We start from the raw sequence: 18,635 nt of genomic DNA on the forward strand, positions 1-18,635 counted from the left end.
TCCTTGAATCCAAAATCAAAATGGAAGTTAACTGGCTGACTAAAATCAATCTCCTTTCATAATCAAGCACATATAAACTGTGAGATAATTAAGGCAAAAAATAATATATAACATGCATTCAAGTCGACTAAAGAATGAGTCAAAAGGATTTTTGAGAATATTCTTTTAAAATAAAAGCTTACCTGTCGGTAATTTCTTCTATCCAAAGCCATCCTGTGCTGCCAGAAGTGTTTAAAAAAGGGAGGAAGAATCTCTGTTTTAATGTAGTTTGCTTCTACACCATCTGTCCCACAACACTGTTTTACCACCTAAAAGGTTAAAAAATAGTAATAATAAATCAACTGACTTGAAATGAACAGACTACTCATTGCTGATTACGTAATTTTAAAACATAAAATTTAAAAACAAATGAAACAGTACCGGTGTAACATACAGTTTTTTTTTTGTTTTTAAAAAACACTTTAAAATTCTCTTAGAACCATGAAACAAATCCAGTTTACACTAACAAATCTGGAATAATTACCTTCAGCACAATCTTCTTCATTTCCTCATCAGGAGATTGGAATTCTCGAATAAGGATTAACATCACTTCTCTAGTATAGTAGTTGGCATATTCTGCATCCATAAGAGGAATAAGATACCCAATAGCCTTCAAGAAAGCAGCCAAACCCTATTTTTAAATAAAAATATATGTACTTTAGTAATTTAGATTTATGTCACCTTAACTTTAATGAAGATAAATCAAAAGGTAACTGGTGGATTTACCTTTCCTCTGTGTTGGCGGATACCCTTCCATAAAGGCTTTAACACGGAATCAAAAGATTCGATACCATAAGGAGTTGCTGCTTCAGCCAAGGCAGCAATGGCCAAAGCACTGATGGTCCGAACTTTCTGCTGCTCATCCACAAGACCTACAAAACCAAACACAGGTTTTAACTATGCCCCAACATTACCTAAGTTACACAGTATCATCCAGATTCTCGCAATGTATCAACTATTTAGCCAAACTGCAGAATACGTTCACATTAAAATTAGGTAAAAGCAAAATATAAACCATAGCCTGTTAGCAGATAATATTACAAACCCATCATAAAATCTATAGTTTGTACAGTTATGCCTTTCCATTTATCTCCCCAAATCAGTAGCCCAAATTTTAGGACAGTTGTCCTATTAAAAGTAGACAGGCTGTGTGTGTACCTCTAGTCCCAACCACTCAGAAGGCTGAGCAGGAGGATCACTTGAGTCCAAAAGTTTGAGTCCAGTCTGGGCAACATAGTAAGACCCTGTCTCTTAAAGAAAAAAAAAAAAAAAAAAAAGACAAAGTTATATTACAACTTACCATGTTCAATGATTTCAACTAAACTTCTAAGATGTGGCAAGATGGCACAGCCCATAAGAATAGCTATCTGTTGTACAATCTTAATACCAGTGTGTCTCGCTTGCCAGGACTTCTTGCTTTTGCACACAGCTTTTAAGAAGGGCAATAAAGAAGGAATGCCCAGGGCGGAGGCTACAACAGCAAAAGCTCTAGCTGTTGTGTTACGGACATACTCATCCATGTTATCTATATCAGGTCTCATGGTAGAGATCATAGTAGCCAGACCAGCAGCCTAAAAAGTAAACAAAGAAAGGACAGTCATGAGTTGGTAATATTAATCTTCAACCATTTCCTTCCATAATCAAATAATTCCATAAACAGATATAAATTTTCTTCTCTAGAAATTAAATGTAAATACCTTTGCCAAATTAGAAATGATCTCTCGGCCTTCCACTCTAGCATAGTAATCTTCATCAATCAATAGTGGTTCAATGACCACAAGGATCTGAAAAAGAGAAAAAACAGAAGAAGCTACACTTTCACATCAATTACTGATGAAATACTCATGCAGAGAATTAAACATATACAAGAAATTTAGAATTATCAGGACTTTTGTTAATCAAGGGACAAATTGTTTAAGAATTTTAATTACACAAGTTCAAACTCCAGATAGAGATGAAAATTTAAGAGAGCTATTAGTGACACATTAATATTCAATATTTTTTAAGGAAATAACTTACATGCCCTATGAACATACTGCACCATAATTACCATCGGTGAAAAAACTGGTTCTTAATACTAACTGGCACAGTACAGAATCACATATGTTCTCATCCTAATCTAATCTCAATAAAAGCAAATGAAAAAATTAAATAACATGAACCTCTTATGGCAAAGATGACAAAAACTAATATCTGTACATCTGTATAAAACTGTATTTGTACATGTATGATGTGTACTTGTGCAAAGAAAAAGGTCTAGAGGGATATGTAAATTTAACGTTGATTAACTGAAAAAGTTAAAAATTAAAACTATCAGAAACACTATTAAGAACAAACCTTATGCACATATGGACGAACTAAGTCATCTAGTTTGTATAGTATCCTATCAATAACTTTCACAAGTAAATGACGCTCTTGATCCTCAAGTGTAGGAGACATCAGCAGAGGAAGAATCTGATTAAACAAAGGACCAGCGCCAAATTCACGAGCTTTATCAGTAATCTGACGCAATGCAGCCTGGGAAAAAGAACAGAGTAATACGTGTGGTTTCTTTATAATCAAGCATCTTGAATGAGCAAATTACTCAAAGATTTTCCATAATTTAATATGTTAGTGTTTACTTTTACACACATTTTACACAGACAGCATGAGTGCATTTCCATCCAAATTACTCTGGAATTTCAACTACTGTGATAGAAATTTTATGTTAATTCAAAATAGTAATTTAATAGAACAAAAGAACCACAGAGGTATGTACCAAATTAGCCTTCACTTCCCCTAAAGTATCTTCCATTTCCAAGGCACATATAGTGTTAATATAATCCCTCACTAATTTCACTAATTATCTTTAAGCTTTAAGCGTATTTTAAAGGCCTTGAGAAACGGAGAATCTCATGTTTCAGCACCTTTATTAGCTTTTTTAACCAAAGAATTTTGTGCTAACTGCAGCTGGGCATGGTGGCTCACATCTGTAATCCCAACACTTTGGGAGACTGAGGCGGGAGGATCTCTTGAGCCCTGGAGTATTTAAATAATAAAAACAAACGGCTGGGCATGGTGGCTCATGCCTGTAATCCCAGCACTTTGGGAGGCTGAGGCAGGTTAATCATTTGAGGTCAGGAGTTCAAGACCAGCCTGGCCAACATGATGAAACCCTGTCTCTACTAAAAATACAGAAATTAGCAGGGCGTGGTCGTGCACATCTGTAATCCCAGCTACTTGGGAGGCTGAGCCAGGAGAATTGCTTGAACCCAAGAGGCAGAGGTTGCAGTGAGCCAAGACTGCACCACTGCACTCCAGCCCGGGCAAGACAGCAAGACCCTGTCTCAAACATATATATATATATATAATATTAATAATAAAAACAAGCAAAAAAGTTAAATCCTTCACACTACATAAATTTTTTGCCCTCATGCTATGTCCTTGATAAAGATGAAGAGAGTAATTATAAATTCCTAAACACAAAAATATAACACTACCAAAAGTTAATTTTTTTGTGGGGAAAGCTTTCTAAATAACCTTTACCAATTTGGGCCACTTGGAAGAGTAAAGGAAAGACCACACTCCAGCGGGTCATAACAATAGTTCAGTACTATTTTGTGGCCTACATTTCCTGGTGAAAAAATTAAAAACATTTTTAAAAATATAAACTTGGCCAGGTGCAGTGCCTCACACCTGTAATCCCAGCACTCTAGGAGGTAGGCCAAGGCAGCAGGATCACTTGAGACCAGCCTGGGCAACATGGCAAAACCCTGTCTCTACAAAAACTACAAAATTTTTTTAAAATTAAATAAATAAGCAACAAACATGACAATTTAACAAACTGAGACTTACCTTTCTCATTGGTGGTGTTCCATTCTTAATTTTTAAAAGCAACTTCATTATTTTTCTCTCTTTTTGCTCTTCTGGACTAAGTGTTGATTCATCAACATCAACCTACAGTAAAAAGAAAAAAATGTTAAGGGAAGTTGAAATGTTATGATTTGTAATTCTGGAACAAAATGTAATAGTTTATTTCTGCTAGTATCACTTACCAATAGTTTATCAAAGTACTGAATATCATCAGGTTTTAAAAATGGAAGATTTCCAGATGGCTGATCATTAACACTTTTCATAGTTCGATCTTCAGTTTGCATGTGGAAACCAGTCATACCACCCAAAGGTGTTGGAGTAGCTGTCAGTTTTCGAGCTGGAGTTCGAATAGGAACATAACCAGCTGGAGGAGGAAGTACCTAATAAAAGTTATAAGACAGTTTAGGATTTTCTTAACTTAAAAAACAGCATAAGGAACAATATTTGCACTTAAAATATTTAAGTTTATTAGCTAATAAGGTTTTTATTTGCTTGGAGACAACATCTATCTTGCTTTTCTATCTTAATTAGAAACTTAAAATATCTGCTTCTCATCTGCTAACTGATTTTATCAGTGGTGTAGGGAACTGAGGAAATACAAGAGAAGAGCTTAGAAAATACTGATCATGTTCAAACATGTTGTGGGTCAAAATGTCAAATTATTAAAAATTCGAAAATTATAAAATCTGAGTCAGCAATTCCAAAAAATTGCTCTAGTCGAGCAAATAACATTTCATGAGTATTTATATAAAATGGAAATAAGCTCATATGGGGCATAAAACATAAAAAGTTTTATTTTAGTATTAAAATATCACATAAATTCCTGTACTATAAAATCTTTTAAGTGTAAAACTCTACAAAAAATTAGTTAAATGTATAAAAACTAAAACCAAAATGTTTGCCAAAGCCTTGTAAAATACACACCACCTGATCAAACCTTTTGCAAAACAAGTAAAATTTCAAAAAATGCAGGCTGAAAATCACAAAGAATTTTTTTTTTTTTAAAAGCTGGTAACAGACTTCCAAAAAAAAACAAAAAACAAAAAAAACCACACAACTTCCAGGCAGGCCAGGTGCAGTGTCTCACGCCTCTAATCCCAGCACTTTGGGAGGCTGAGACGGGAGGAACGCTTGAGCCCAGGAGTTTGAGACTAGCCTGGGCAACATGGTAAGACCCCATCTCTATTTTATATAATTTAATACGTAGTAAAAGAAAAAAAATACAGCTTCCTGGGGAGGTCGATAAACCTATACACGTCTTCTCCAGTGAGCCTAAAATTGTTGTCTATTAAAAATTAAATTATGTTAAATTTACATTGATGCTATCTGTACTCTGTACAGATATTTTTTGTTGCTAGTTAATGTCTGCACCAGCACAGACCACTAAGCATTTTGGATAAAGTGGATACTCTATAGACGTGAGACCTAGGGAAATCAATGTCAAGTCCACAGGCATCACTTGCCATTAAGGATTTAAAGGTCTACTATATTTTTACATTCACTAGTAAGGATGTTGCTTATTAGTAGGATTCACTAAGGGAGACTTTTCCTCCTAGTGACTCTAAGGAAATCAATGACTATGACTGAGAAAGACACTCAGGCAGTCAACAGTAAGTTGTATCTATACCCACAGCATTGTGTGGAGGCTACAAAAAGCTTTAAGGCAAAACTTCATGCAAACTTGAAACAAATACTTAAACATAAATAACAGGGATCAAAAACAAAACAAGGCTGGAGGACACAGTGGCTCATGTCTACAATCCCAGCCGTTTGGGAGGTCAATGTGGGAGGATATTTTGAGCCTAGGAGTTTGAGACCAGCCTGGCAACACAGTGAGACTCCATTATCTACAAAAAACAAAAAAAATTAGCCAGGTATGGTGGTGCATGCCTGTAGCCCCCGCTACTCAGGAGGCTGAGGCAGGAGGATCACTTGAGCCTAGGAGTTCAAGGCTGCAGCAAGCTACGTCAGCGCCACTGCTCTCCAGTCTGGGCAACACAGTGAGACCCTGTCTCTAAAACAAAACAAAATAAAACAAAAAACATATGCATGAACTGTTAAAAATCAATAGTCATTAAAAGAAAAAGCTCTATAAAGGCCATCAGATGACTTACAAAGTTATCTGGTACCCCTTGGTTATGATGTCAGCTATATGACCACAGGCTATCTTCAGACTAACAAATACTCCCTGAGTACGAGGTACCTAGAAAATTTTATAGTTAAAAATAAATTTTAGGTTGATATGGTAAAAAGAAGGCTGGGCACGGTAACTCAGGCCTGTAATCCCAGCACTTTGGGAGGCTGAAAAGGACGGATCACTTGAGGTCAGGAGTTCAAGACCAGCCTGGCCAACATGGTGAAACCCTGTCTCTATTAGAAATACAAAACTCAGTCAGGCGTGGTGGTGGGTGCCTATAATCCCAGCTACTCGGGAGACTGAGGCAAGAGAAACACTTGAACCTGGAAGGCAGAGGTTGCAATGAGCCGAAATCACGCCACTGCACTCCAACCCGGTGACAGAGTGAGACTCCATCTTAAAAAAAAAGGAATATTCTTTGTGTCCACTGACAATCCATAAACTTAAGTACACGAAATCTTGGTGAAGCACCAAGTAAAATAACCACAATCTTTAAATAAGCTTATTCCTGGGACTGCTAGAAAACTGAAGCACCAGCAGTTCTCAAACTATAACCGATAGACCTGTATACAAGTCCTTGAGATGTCTTTCAAACAGTAATAGAATCATGTTGCTCATTTCTTTTCATCTCTATTTGGAACTGAAATATACCTGGAAATAGCTAAGAGAATGGAATGACAATAGTAAATTTGGGCAAAGCCAATGCAAGCTTGATCAATTTTTTTCACTATTTAAAATAAATGCATATCCTAAATACCATCTCATTCATATTTGATGTACTACCTTATATCCTTCTGGGAACATAGCATCTAATTCCTCATCAGAAAGTGGGCGATTTCTCTCATCAATTTCTCTTTCCCATCGCCAAGCCTGAAGCTGTTCAGGAGTCATACTCATTATGTGACCTACCAAGAAAAGCAAAGTTTTATATACTCTATAGTGCAAGACTGTATTATTACATATATCTTTGAGATAAAAGAGAATTAAGATCAACCCTATTATTTATTTTGCTTTTACATTATAAATGTAAACCAAGACTTAAATTTTTATATCTCTTTATTCTTGCTAGAAGTTGACATTAACAGCACACAGAATACCACAAAGAAAAAAATTAAATAATTTATGGAGAAAAAAACAATTATTTCCAATGAGAGAGAGAGTTCTACCTGGAGTAGGGGTAGCCATGTTCATGGCTGGTGTGCCAATTGGTGTTTTTCCAGGCGTCAGAACTGGAGTGCTTCCACCCATCTGACTAGCTGGTGTTTCATCCCACCGTGATTTTCTTTTACTGGCTCCAGGAGTCGGTGTTTCACCAATAGAATCTCCACCTCGATCTGTTCGAGGAGTCTCAGCCCATCCACTTCCATGCCCAGGAGTATCTTTAAAAAGAAAGAGTGAGAAAAACGAAATTTTAATTACTGTTAAAATAATATTCTTTATTCTCAAACAGTTATACTCAAAACTATCAAGTTCTAAAACAGAATATTCCTAAAATGGTGACCCATTTAAAGTTGTCTGAGACCAGCCTGACCAACATGGTGAAACTCCGTCTCTACGAAAAATACAAAAATTAGCCAGGTGTGGTGGTGCGTGCCTGTAATCCCAGCTACTCAGGAGGCTGAGGCAAAAGAATCTCTCGAACCTGGCCGGGCACAGTGGCTCACACCTGTAACCCCAGCACTTTGGGAGGCCAAGGCGGGTGGATCACGAGGTCAGGAGATCAAGACCATCCTGGCTAACACGGTGAAACCCCGTCTCTACTAAAAATACAAAAAAATTAGCCAGGCATGGTGGCGGGCACCTGTAGTCCCAGCTATTTGGGAGGCTGAGGCAGGAGAATGGCGTGAACTCGGGAGGCAGAAGTTGCAGTGAGCAGATGTCATGCCACTGCACTCCAGCCTGGGCGACAGAGCGAGACTCCATCTCAAAAAAAAAAAAAAAAAAATCTCTTGAACCCGGAAGGCAGACGTTGCAGTGAGGCGAAAGCGCACCACTGCACTCTAGCTTAGGTGACAGAGTGAGACTCTGTCTCAACAACAGCAACAAAAAAGTAAATTTGATGTTAGGTACATTTTTCCATAATAAAAAACAAAGGGTAAGCCAGGCACAGTGGTTATCCCAACACTTTGGCAGGAGATCACCTGAAGCCAGGAGTTCAAGACTAGGCTGGGCAATAAAGCAAAACATTGTCTCTCTACAAAAAATGTAAAACTTAGCCGGGGACCGGCCGCGGTGGCTCACGCCTAAAATCCCAACACTTTGGTAGGCCGAGGGGGGCGGATCATCTGAGGTCCAGAGTTCAAGACCCGCCTGACCAGCATGGAGAAACCCCGTCTCTGAGGTTGCAGTGAACTGAGATCGCGCCATTGCATTCCAGCCTGGGCAGTAAAAGCAAAACTCTGTCTCAAAAAAAAAAAAAAAAAAAAAAAAAATCAGCCAGGCATGGTGGCATGCCCCTATAGTCTCAGCTACTCAGAAGGCTGAGGTGGGAAGATCGCTTGAGCCTAGGATGTCAAGGCTACAGTGAGCAAGACCCTGTCTCTAAAGAAACAAATAAAATCAAAGGTTACTGCCTACTAACTTTACTTTAGCCTAAGGTTCTTAAATCTTAAACCTCTTCAAGAAGTGAAAAAAATCAAGCATATGATCTATTCTGTTCTTAATCTGTCCCCTTATATGCGTCCACCCAGGAATAAATAGAACACATTTCAGTCTATAAACATACCACTCAACATTTCACCCACACACCCATACTCCACTAGAAGTACCTCTCTCTGTTTTGGGGGTTTCATCCCATCTGTTTTTACGAGCACTGGAAGTTGCGCCTCCATGGCCTGGTGTCGCGTGGCCTGGTGTATCGCCTCGTCCAGGAGTAGCAGCACCCGCCGGTGTGTGGCTAGGTGTAGGATCCCATATTTTTGAGCCTGGGGTTGCTCCAGGAGTCTCACTTCCCTTTGCACGACCTGGTGTCTCATCCCATCTTAAGGAAGGAGTATGCCCAGGGGTCTTAAAAAGGCAAAAAAAAATTTATTTCACACACCCACATAGAAATAGTTAGAAAATTTCCATAAAATAAAAAACTTTAAATGAAAAATATTTTAGTTCTATGCACTATAATTTAGAGGACACTACCTCTACCTAAAGGAAAAGATACCTATTTTCTAGCAAATGTTTATGATTAAAAACAATGTAAAGTTTCAATCTGAAGCACTGACAAAAGTTCCAGTCTAAAAAAACAAAATATGGCCAGGCGCGGTGGCTCAAGCCTGTAATCCCAGCACTTTGGGAGGCTGAGACGGGCGGATCACGAGGTCAGGAGATCGAGACCATCCTGGCTAACACAGTGAAACCGCATCTCTACTAAAAATACAAAAACTAGCCGGGTGAGGTGGCGGGCACCTGTAGTCCCAGCTACTCGGGAGGCTGAGGCAGGAGAATGGCGTAAACCCGGGAGGCGGAGCTTGCAGTGAGCTGAGATCTGGCCACTGCACTCCAGTCCAGGCGACAGAGCGAGACCCCGCCCAAAAAAAAAAAAAACAAAAAACAAAATATGGCCGGGCGCGGTGGCTCAAGCCTGTAATCCCAGCACTTTCGGAGGCAGAGACGGGCAGATCACAAGGTCAGGAGATAGAGACCATCCTGGCTAACACGGTGAAACCCCGTCTCTACTAAAAAATTAAAAAAAAAAAAAAAAAACTAGCTGGGCGAGGTGGCGGGCACCTGTAGTCCCAGCTACTTGGGAGGCTGAGGCAGGAGAATGGCGTAAACCCGAGAGGAGCTTGCAGTGAGCTGAGATCCGGCCACTGCACTCTAGCCTGGGTGACAGAGCCAGACTCCGTCTCAAAAAAAAAATAAAAATAAATAAAAAATAAAAATAAATAAATAAATAAAACAAAATATTCTGGGTATGAATCTTTGATATGCCATTAACAGCTCTGTGACTTTGCGGGAAATCAATAAGGTTTCTCTGTCTAGATCTGTAATCGAAGGCTTTCAGCTCTAATTACATTAGTACTTCTCAAAGTGGGGCTTAGAGACACATATTTAGGGGAGAAGGAATTCATGTGTTCTAAGAAAATAGTCTTGTTGATGTTTTGGTTCAATTGTGTGTGTTTAATTAATATAAGCATGCTTCAGATCACCTATGTAAATTTTTTTTTTTTTTTTTGAGATGGAGTCTCCCTCTGTCACCCAGGCTGGAGTGCCGTGGCACGATATCGGCTCACTGCAAGCTCCACCTCCTGGGTAATCTTGAGATCAGTTTGTATTTACAGTTACATGTGTACCAAATAATATTATCCCAGCTGAGGCTGGTAAGATTAATGAAAAAAGATGAGAGGTGGATTTTCATTTGTTTTTTGACAGAGGGTCTCACTCTGCCGCCTAAGTTGAGTGCAGTGGCACAATCATGGCTCACTGCAGTCTCCACCTACCAGGCTCAAGTGATCCTCCCATGTCAGTCTCCTGAGTAGCTGAGACTACATACAGGAGCACACCACCCCACCCGGTTAATTTCTTTTTCCTTGGAGAGATAAGCATCTTACTATGCTGCCCAGGCTGAGAGGTGGGTTTAAGTAACATCAAAGGTTCCACAGTAGTTCACAGAGTAACAGCTGGACAACTGACTGCATGTGACAGCAAAAGAATCTCCACCAATAAAGACAGTGTCGTATCAACGTAGCATAGAGTTGAGTGTAAAGAAAACAAAATTTGTACTTATACACTGCCTCGTAAGTATTCCATAGGACATGTAATGTACTTTATATATTTGTTTTAAAGTCGGGAGCTCTTGGCTGGGTACGGTGGCTCACGCCCGTAATTCCAGTACTTTGGGAGGCCGAGGCGGGCAACTCACAAGGTCAGGAGATCAAGACCATCCTGGCTAACATGGTGAAACCCCGTCTCTACTAAAAATACAAAAAAAATTAGCCAGTCATTGTGGAGGGCACCTGTAGTTCCAGCTACTTGGGAGGCTGAGGCAGGAGAACTGCATGAACCCAGGAGGCGGAGTTTGCAGTGAGCTGAAATCATGCCACTGCACTCCAGCGGGGGCAACAGAGTGAGATCCCGTCTCAAAAAGAAAAAAAAAAAAAAAAAACATTGGGAAAGTTGGGAGCTCTTATAGACACAAGGACTTTATCTACCTTTATGTTTGCAAATTTGCATAGTACCATTAAACAAGTTTAAGACTCAATAGTTTTTCCTTTAAAAAGATACTACTCAGGGCCAGGCATGGTGGTTCAAGCCTGTAATCCTAGCACTTTGGGAGGCGAGGCAGGCAGATCAATTGAGGCCAGGAGTTGAGACCAGCCTGGCCAACATGGCAAAAGCCCATCTCCACTAAAAATAAAAAATAAAAATGGCTGGGTGTGATGGTGCACACTTGTAATTCCAGCTACTCAGGAGGGTGAAGCACGAGAATTGCCTAAACCCAGGAGGCGGAGGCTGCAACGAGCCAAGATCGCGCCACTGCACTCCAGCCTGGGTGACAGAGTGAGACTCTGTCTCAAAAAAAAAAAAAAAAAAAAGATATTACTGTTACTCAGGGTTGAAAAATTCTGGATTAGGTAAATAAAGCACACAAATCATTTAAAATCTCCATTCTGGCATCTGTCCCTCCTGCTGAATTATAAGGAAAGGTGGGAAATAAGTTCTATTATTTAATTCCTACATTTATGACTACAGTACAGTTGTATTAAATGAACAGAACAAAAAAAAAGTCTGAGTCTCTGAATTATTGATTTATTTATTTTTTATTTATTTATTTTGAGACAGAGCCTCACTCTGTCACCCAGGTCAGAGTGCAATGGCACAATCTCAGCTCCCTGCAACCTCTGCCTCCCAGGTTCAAGCGATTTTCCTGCCTCAGCCTCCTGAGTAGCTGGCATTACAGGTGCCTGCCACCACGCCTGGCTAATTTTTTGTATTTTTAGGAGAGACCGGGTTTCACCATGTTGGCCAGGCTGGTCTCAAACTCCCGACTTCAGGTGATCTGCCCACTTGGCCTCCCAAAGTGCTGGGATTACAGGCATGAGCCAGCACGCCTGGCCAAGTCTCTATAGTTTCTGTAAGAAAGATACCAGCATATCAGCTCTCACGCCAGGCACAGTGGCTCACACCTGTAATCCCAGCACTTTGAGAGGCTGAGGCGGGTGGGTAACCTGAAGTTGGGAGTTTGAGACCAGCCTGGCCAACATGGCAAAACCCCGTCTCTCCTAAAAATTAGCCAGGTGTGGTGGCAGGCACCTATAATCCCAGCTCCTTGGGAGGCTGAGGCAGGAGACTCGCTTGAACCCAGGAGGCGGAGGGTGCACGGGGGCTGAAATCATGCCATTGCACTCTAGTCAGGGTGACAGAGCAAGACTCTGTCTCAAAAAAAAAAAAAGAAAAAAAAAGAAAGATATCAGCTCTTGTGTCTAGTTATGTGCATACAGTTAAACAATTACCAGGACAAACTTCTTTCTCTTTCTCAAACTTAGTACTGAATGTCATCCACAGAATTAAAGTTAGTAGTTACTTGGCTGGACACGGTGGCTCATAACTGTAATCTCAGCACTTTGGGAGGCCAAGGTGGGGGGATCACTTGAGGCCAGGGGTTCAGCACCAGCCTGGCCAACATGGAGAAACCCTGTCTCTACTAAAAACACAAAAATTAGCTGGGCCCGATGGCACATGCCTGTAATCCCAGCTACTTGGGAGGCTGAGGCACAAGAGTCACTTGAGTCTGGGAGGCAGAGATTGCAATGAGATGAGGTTGCACCAATGCACTCCAGCTACCCATGGGTAACAGAGCAAGACTCTGTCTCAAAAATTAAAATTAAAGCCAGTAGTTACTTATATTGAGCAGAACCATATCCCTCCTACATATCACTAAGCAAATGAGAAGTCCTCACCTTAAAGTAAATTGTTTAGAAATTATGTATTAGGTTTTGTATATCCCAGTTCTGAGTTTGGGGAAATACTGCACGATCTGATAGGTTTTTTCTTGATTTATAAGTTAAATCTATAGCAGTCCAGGCTAGAGCTAATAGTGATTCAGACAAGGATGGTAGAGGCAGAGATCAAGAAAAGTGGCTAGCTCCTTAATATATTTAAAGCTGATGCCAAGAAAATGTATACGGGTAGGATATGGGATAAGAGAATAAGGAGTATAGGATGACTCCCTAAATGTTTTTTTGTTGTTGTTGTTCTTGTTTTTGTTGTCTTTTTTTTGAGACAGTCTCGCTCTGTTGCCAAGACTGGAGTGCAGTGGCACGATCTCCGCTCACTGCAACCTCCACCTCCCAGGTTCAAGTGATTCTCCTGCCTCAGCCTCCAGAGCAGCTGGGATTACAGGCGCCCGCCAACACACCGGGCTAACTTTTGTATTTTTACTAGAGTAAAAACACACCATTTTGGCCAGGCTGGTCTCAAACTCCTGACCTCAAATAATTCACCCACCTTGGCCTCCCAAAGTGCTGGGATTACAGGCATGAGCCACTGCACCCGGTCCTAAATGTTTTGCTTGAGCCAAACAGACACGGGAAAGACCAGGGGAGCAGGATCGAGAAGAGATGTATGCGAAGAAAATCAATAATTTTCTTTCAGAAATACTGATTTTGAAATGCCCATTGAACAACCAAATAAATATGTCAGGCTGAACAAACACGCAAGTCTACAGAACAGAAGCAGAGGAAAGATTTATAAGTTTGGGAGCTATTTTATACAAATGGTATATAAAGACAAGAATGAGATCCTAGGGATCGAGCACTGATGGAAAAGAATCCAAAAAACTCAGCACTACTATAACACCCCTAAGTTCGGAGGTAAGAATGAGGATCCAGCAAACAAGACTAAGGAGTAGTGTAACCAGTGAGGAGATTTTGATGGGAAGCAAGAAAGATTAAAACCCAGAGACTAAGAGAGAAAAGGGTATGAAGAAGTGTCAAATGTTCTTGATATGCTAAGTCATATGAGAAATGAAAATACACTTTTAAAATTTATCAATTAGGGGTCAAGTGACCTTGACAAGAGATTTTAGGTGGAGTAGACTAGAACTATGTAAGAAGACTAGAAACTACATAAGACTAGAACTGACGGTCCTTGGCGGGTCTGGACGTGGCGGGTTGCTTTCCAAAATGGCACGCGCACTGAGGGCTGCAGCCGCGAATGCCAGACTGGGGAGAAACCAAAAAGGAGAGCAAGTCCTGTAAAAACAACAGCTACTACTTCGGCCGAACTCCAGGCATGACCAGCTTTCTGTTGGGAACACTCAAAGGGTTTTTTTTCCAGACTCCAAGCTCGCATACCAACAGTAAGAGCTTCTTCCACATCATGGCCCTTGGATCAAGTGGCAGGTTCTGTGTGGAACCTTGGTCGACTCAATCATGTAGCCACAGCAGTGACAGATTTGGAAAACGTGCAACATTTTACAAGAATATTCTGGGGGCCCCAGTAAGTGAAGCGGTCCCTCTTCCTGAACATGAAGTATCTGTTGTTTTTGTCAACCTGGGAAATACCAAGATGGAACTGCTTTATCCATTGGGATGTGACAGTCCAATTGCAGGTTTTCTGCAGAAAAACAAGGCTGGAGGAATGCATCACATCTGCATCGAGATGGGAATAACATTTTGATGGCAATTTAATCGTGATTTTCATGTGTATCTTGATAACGTCAAAGGTGGATAATATTAATGCAGCTGTGATGGATTTGACAAAAAAGAAGATCTGCAGTCTAAGTGAAGAGGTCAAAATAGGAGCACATGGAAGACCAGTGATTTTTCTCCATCCTAAAGACTGTGGTGAGCGGCTGGGCGCGGTGGCTCATGCCTGTAATCCCAGCACTTTGGGAGGCCGAGGCGGGCGGATCACGAGGTCAGGAGATCGAGACCATCCTGGCTAACAGTGTGAAACCCTGTCTCTACTAAAAAATACAAAAAATTAGCCGGGCGTGGTGGCGAGCGCCTGTGGTGCCAGCTACTCGGGAGGCTGAGGCAGGAGAATGGCGTGAACCCGGGGGGCGGAGCTTGCAGTGAGTCGAGATCTCGCCACTGCACTCCAGCCTGGGCAACAGAGCAAGACTCCGTCTCAAAAAAAAAAAAAAAAAAAAACCAGACTGTGGTGGAGTCCCTGTGGAACTGGAGCAAGCCTGATTTATATTTGCAAGCAAATAAATTAATTGACCTGAAAAAGCCTATCAAATACTATCAAAATGTACTATGACATTTGAGTCCTTCGCTGCTTCCAACATGTAAAAGTTCACCATTAAAAACTGAATTACAGAAAGATTAAAATATATACACATATAAATCCATAAATAATTACTTAGATTAACAAACATATTTGTTAATTTGAATCTGAAGATTAGGGAACATTATTAAAATCATATAGAAATAAATTATTCCTCTTCTACAATGGGGTAATTGAATGTTAAAAAAAAAAAAAAAAAAAAAAGACTAGAACTATGTAAGCAGAGAAAGCAAGTACAAACAACTCATTCAAAGCACTTGTGGCTCATGCCTGTAATCCCAGCACTTTGCAAGGCTGAAGCAAACAGACTGCTTAAGCCCAGGAGTTTGAGACCAGCCTGGACAACACAGTGAGACCCGTTTCTACAAAAAATAAAAAACTAGCCAGGCATGGTGGTACGTGTCTACAGTCCCATCTACTTGGGGGGTTGAGGTGGCAGGATCATTTGAGCCCAGGAGGTGGAGGCTGCAGTGAGCTATTATTGCACCCCTGCACTCCAACCTTGGCAACAGAATGAGACCCTGCCTCAAGAAAAAAACAAAGAACAAAGCACTTTGTTCTAAAAAGATATAGAAACAGGACTGCCGCTGAATGAAGATGTGAATGAGGGTTAAGAGATGTTTTCTGCAGGTTTTTTGTTGCTGTTGTTAAGACAAAGCATGGTAAAACATGTTTGCTGATGATGATAATCTAGTATGGAGAAAAAAATTAATGGTACATGATGAGAGTCTCCAAGAGGGGAAGGGAAATGGTACATAAGCAAAAAGAGTGGCTTTAATTCATTATTTATTTATTTTAAGACAAAGTCTTACTCTGTTGCCCAAGCTGGAGTGCAGTAGCGTTAATCTCGGCTCACTACACCCTCCACCTCCCGGGTTCAAGCGATTCTCCTTCCTCACCCTCCCAAGTAGCTGGGACTACAGGCGCATGCCACCATGCCTGGCTAATTTTTTTGTATTTTTAGTAGAGCCAGGGTTTCACTATGTTGGCCAGGCTGGTCTTGAACTCCTGACCTCATGATCCGCCTGCCTCAGCCTCCCAAAATGCTGGGATTACAGGCATGAGCCACCACACCTAGCCACTTTATTTTTCTAGCAATGATTAAATATTTTCAAGTGCTTTCTAAAAAATCCATTTTAAAGGCCTTTCTATTCGGCTAATGACAAACACAATAAAGGCACATATGAGAGTTTAACATAATTAGCTGCTTTTATGCAGCACTTATATCTTTTAGTCTGCAAGTATATTATTAAATGATAGAAAACATCTAATATAACCATTTCTACAGAACTAGGAAATACATTTATAAGAATGATTTTACAGACTCCATCATTTTGTTTTTTTTGAGACAGGGTCTTACTCTGTCACCAGGCTGGAATGCAATGGCACGATCATAGCTCAATGCAACCTCTACCTCCTAGGATCAAGGGATCCTCCTGTCTCAGCCCCCACCACTCCCCATACCCCAGTAGCTGGGACTACAGGCATGTGTCACTATGCCCAGCTAATTTTTTTTTTTTTGTAAAGACAGGGTCTCCCTCTATTGCCCAAGCTGGTCTCAAACTCCTTGAGCTCAACCAATCCTTCCACCTGGGCCCCCAAAGTGCTGGGATTACAGCATGAGCCAATGCATTCCACCTCCAAAACAAATGTTTAAAAAAACAAAAAAAGTAGGAGAGTAGGCTGGTCAAGGGAATGAAGTAGCATTGACTATTTGCTGCCTGTAGTGAGGGGCTTAAGTTACCTATCTGGAAGATAAGGAAGACCACTATATCACACTCAACCTCCACAATGTAACATACCTACAGGTCTGTATTTAATATTCTAAAAAGAACTTTCCTTACTCTATGACATGGGCTAAATTGCATGCCCCTCAAAATTTGTATGTTGAACCCCCAGTGTGGCTGTATTTGGAGACTGGGTCTTTAAGGAGGTAAATTAAGGTCAAATGAGGTCATGAGGGTGGGGACCTAATCTAACAGACTGATGTCCTCATAGGAAGACCAGGGACAATAGAGCTTGCTGGCATAGAGAAAGGCCATGTGAGGATACAGCAAGAGAGCCCTAAACAAATACCAACCCTGTTGGCACTCTGATCTTGGATTTCAAGCCTCCAAGAACTGCGAAAAAAATCAATGTCTGTTGTTTAAGGCACCCAGTCTGTGGTATCTTTTTATGGCAACCCAAGCAGACTAATACAGTCCGTAACAGAAAAAAAATTTTAAACAGTAATAACAAAAAACAAAAAGAAATTACCTCTGCCTGATCCCAACTTGATAATTTTTTGGGAGTGGCACCAGGAGTCTGATCAGCTGTTTGATCCCAACGCCGTTTTCGTTTTGATGGAGGCTGGGACGCTGCTGCTCCATTGACGACTTTTAGTTCTCCAGCTTTAGCTTTTTCTGCTAGCTGTTGCCTAATTTCTCGCTGAAAAAAAAAAAAACAGTGAGTGTTTACCTTTAAAATGCTTTCAATATATTTTTCTATCATTAGCACAATCATTTCCACTTAACATCCCATTTTGTACTTTGCTCATTCTCCTTTCTATGGTACTGGTGGTCCCCCTTCTATGCTAGCTGGTTCCACAGTCTGTGTGTCTTTATTTCATTTTACATAATGCCTGTCTTTCTAAACAAAAGATAACCAAGTTCAGAATTTGTAACATAGCACACTGTAGTTTATATATTGTAGGTGAAGTAAAATCTTCAGTCAACAATGGAGAACCACAATGCTTCCACTGAAAAATAGGCTTTTCTTCAAAACTAATATAAATAGCAATTAAGACTATGCAACAAGATAGAAAAATGGTAAAAGATAAAAACGGTAAAATGATTTATACTGACAAATTATGTAAATACGCATAATTTAGTGGTAATGGATGCAAATTTAATTCACACTATACTGTTAAAATGGGGTTTTACTATCCCATTTAACTCATTCAACATATAAAATCTATTATATATTCATAATAGTAACAGAGGAGGCTGGGTACAGTGGCTCACACCTGTAATCCCAGCACTTTGGGAGGCTAAGGCGGGCAGGTCGCCTGAGGTCAGGAGTTCGAGACCAGCCTGGCCAACATAACGAAACCCCATCTCTACTAAAAAAAAAAAAATACGAAAATTAGCTGGGCATGGTGGCACACACCTGCAATCCCAGGAACTCGGGAGGCTGTGGCAGGAGAATTGCTTGGACCCGGAAGGCAGAGGTTGCAGTAAGCTGAAATTGCACCACTGCACTTCAGCCTGGGCAACAAAGCAAGACTCCACTCAAAAAACAAAAAAATAGGCGGTTACTAGACAAAATGGCATAATCTCTGTAGGCCAAAAGGAATTATTCAAAATTCTCCACTTACATCCAAACTGAAACTTACAGAATC

At 40.5% G+C, this 18,635-nt stretch overlaps 1 protein-coding gene and 1 non-coding gene across 3 annotated transcripts in view; one reads left to right on the plus strand and one right to left on the minus strand.

Annotated features, from left to right (window-relative positions):
* Positions 1–18,635, minus strand: part of SF3B1 (splicing factor 3b subunit 1) — a 48,623-nt gene that overhangs the window by 9,599 nt on the left and 20,389 nt on the right. For both annotated transcript variants that reach the window (XM_023218084.1, XM_023218092.1), the window contains 12 exons: positions 17,513–17,683; positions 8,797–9,034; positions 7,195–7,407; positions 6,812–6,933; positions 4,074–4,271; positions 3,874–3,975; positions 2,377–2,556; positions 1,737–1,823; positions 1,340–1,610; positions 766–911; positions 524–670; positions 183–308 (listed from right to left, as the gene is read on the minus strand). In XM_023218084.1, the coding sequence (XP_023073852.1) occupies positions 183–308; positions 524–670; positions 766–911; positions 1,340–1,610; positions 1,737–1,823; positions 2,377–2,556; positions 3,874–3,975; positions 4,074–4,271; positions 6,812–6,933; positions 7,195–7,407; positions 8,797–9,034; positions 17,513–17,683 (2,001 nt within the window). The remainder of the gene's footprint in view (positions 1–182; positions 309–523; positions 671–765; positions 912–1,339; positions 1,611–1,736; positions 1,824–2,376; positions 2,557–3,873; positions 3,976–4,073; positions 4,272–6,811; positions 6,934–7,194; positions 7,408–8,796; positions 9,035–17,512; positions 17,684–18,635) is intronic.
* LOC111549388 lies at positions 3,515–3,650 on the plus strand. Its single transcript, XR_002733715.1, has one exon. It is a non-coding gene; the product is annotated as a small nucleolar RNA SNORA4 (small nucleolar RNA).

The sequence above is a fragment of the Piliocolobus tephrosceles genome, chromosome 11 (genome assembly GCF_002776525.5).
Source record: "Piliocolobus tephrosceles isolate RC106 chromosome 11, ASM277652v3, whole genome shotgun sequence".
Classification (NCBI taxonomy): Eukaryota; Metazoa; Chordata; class Mammalia; order Primates; family Cercopithecidae; genus Piliocolobus; species Piliocolobus tephrosceles.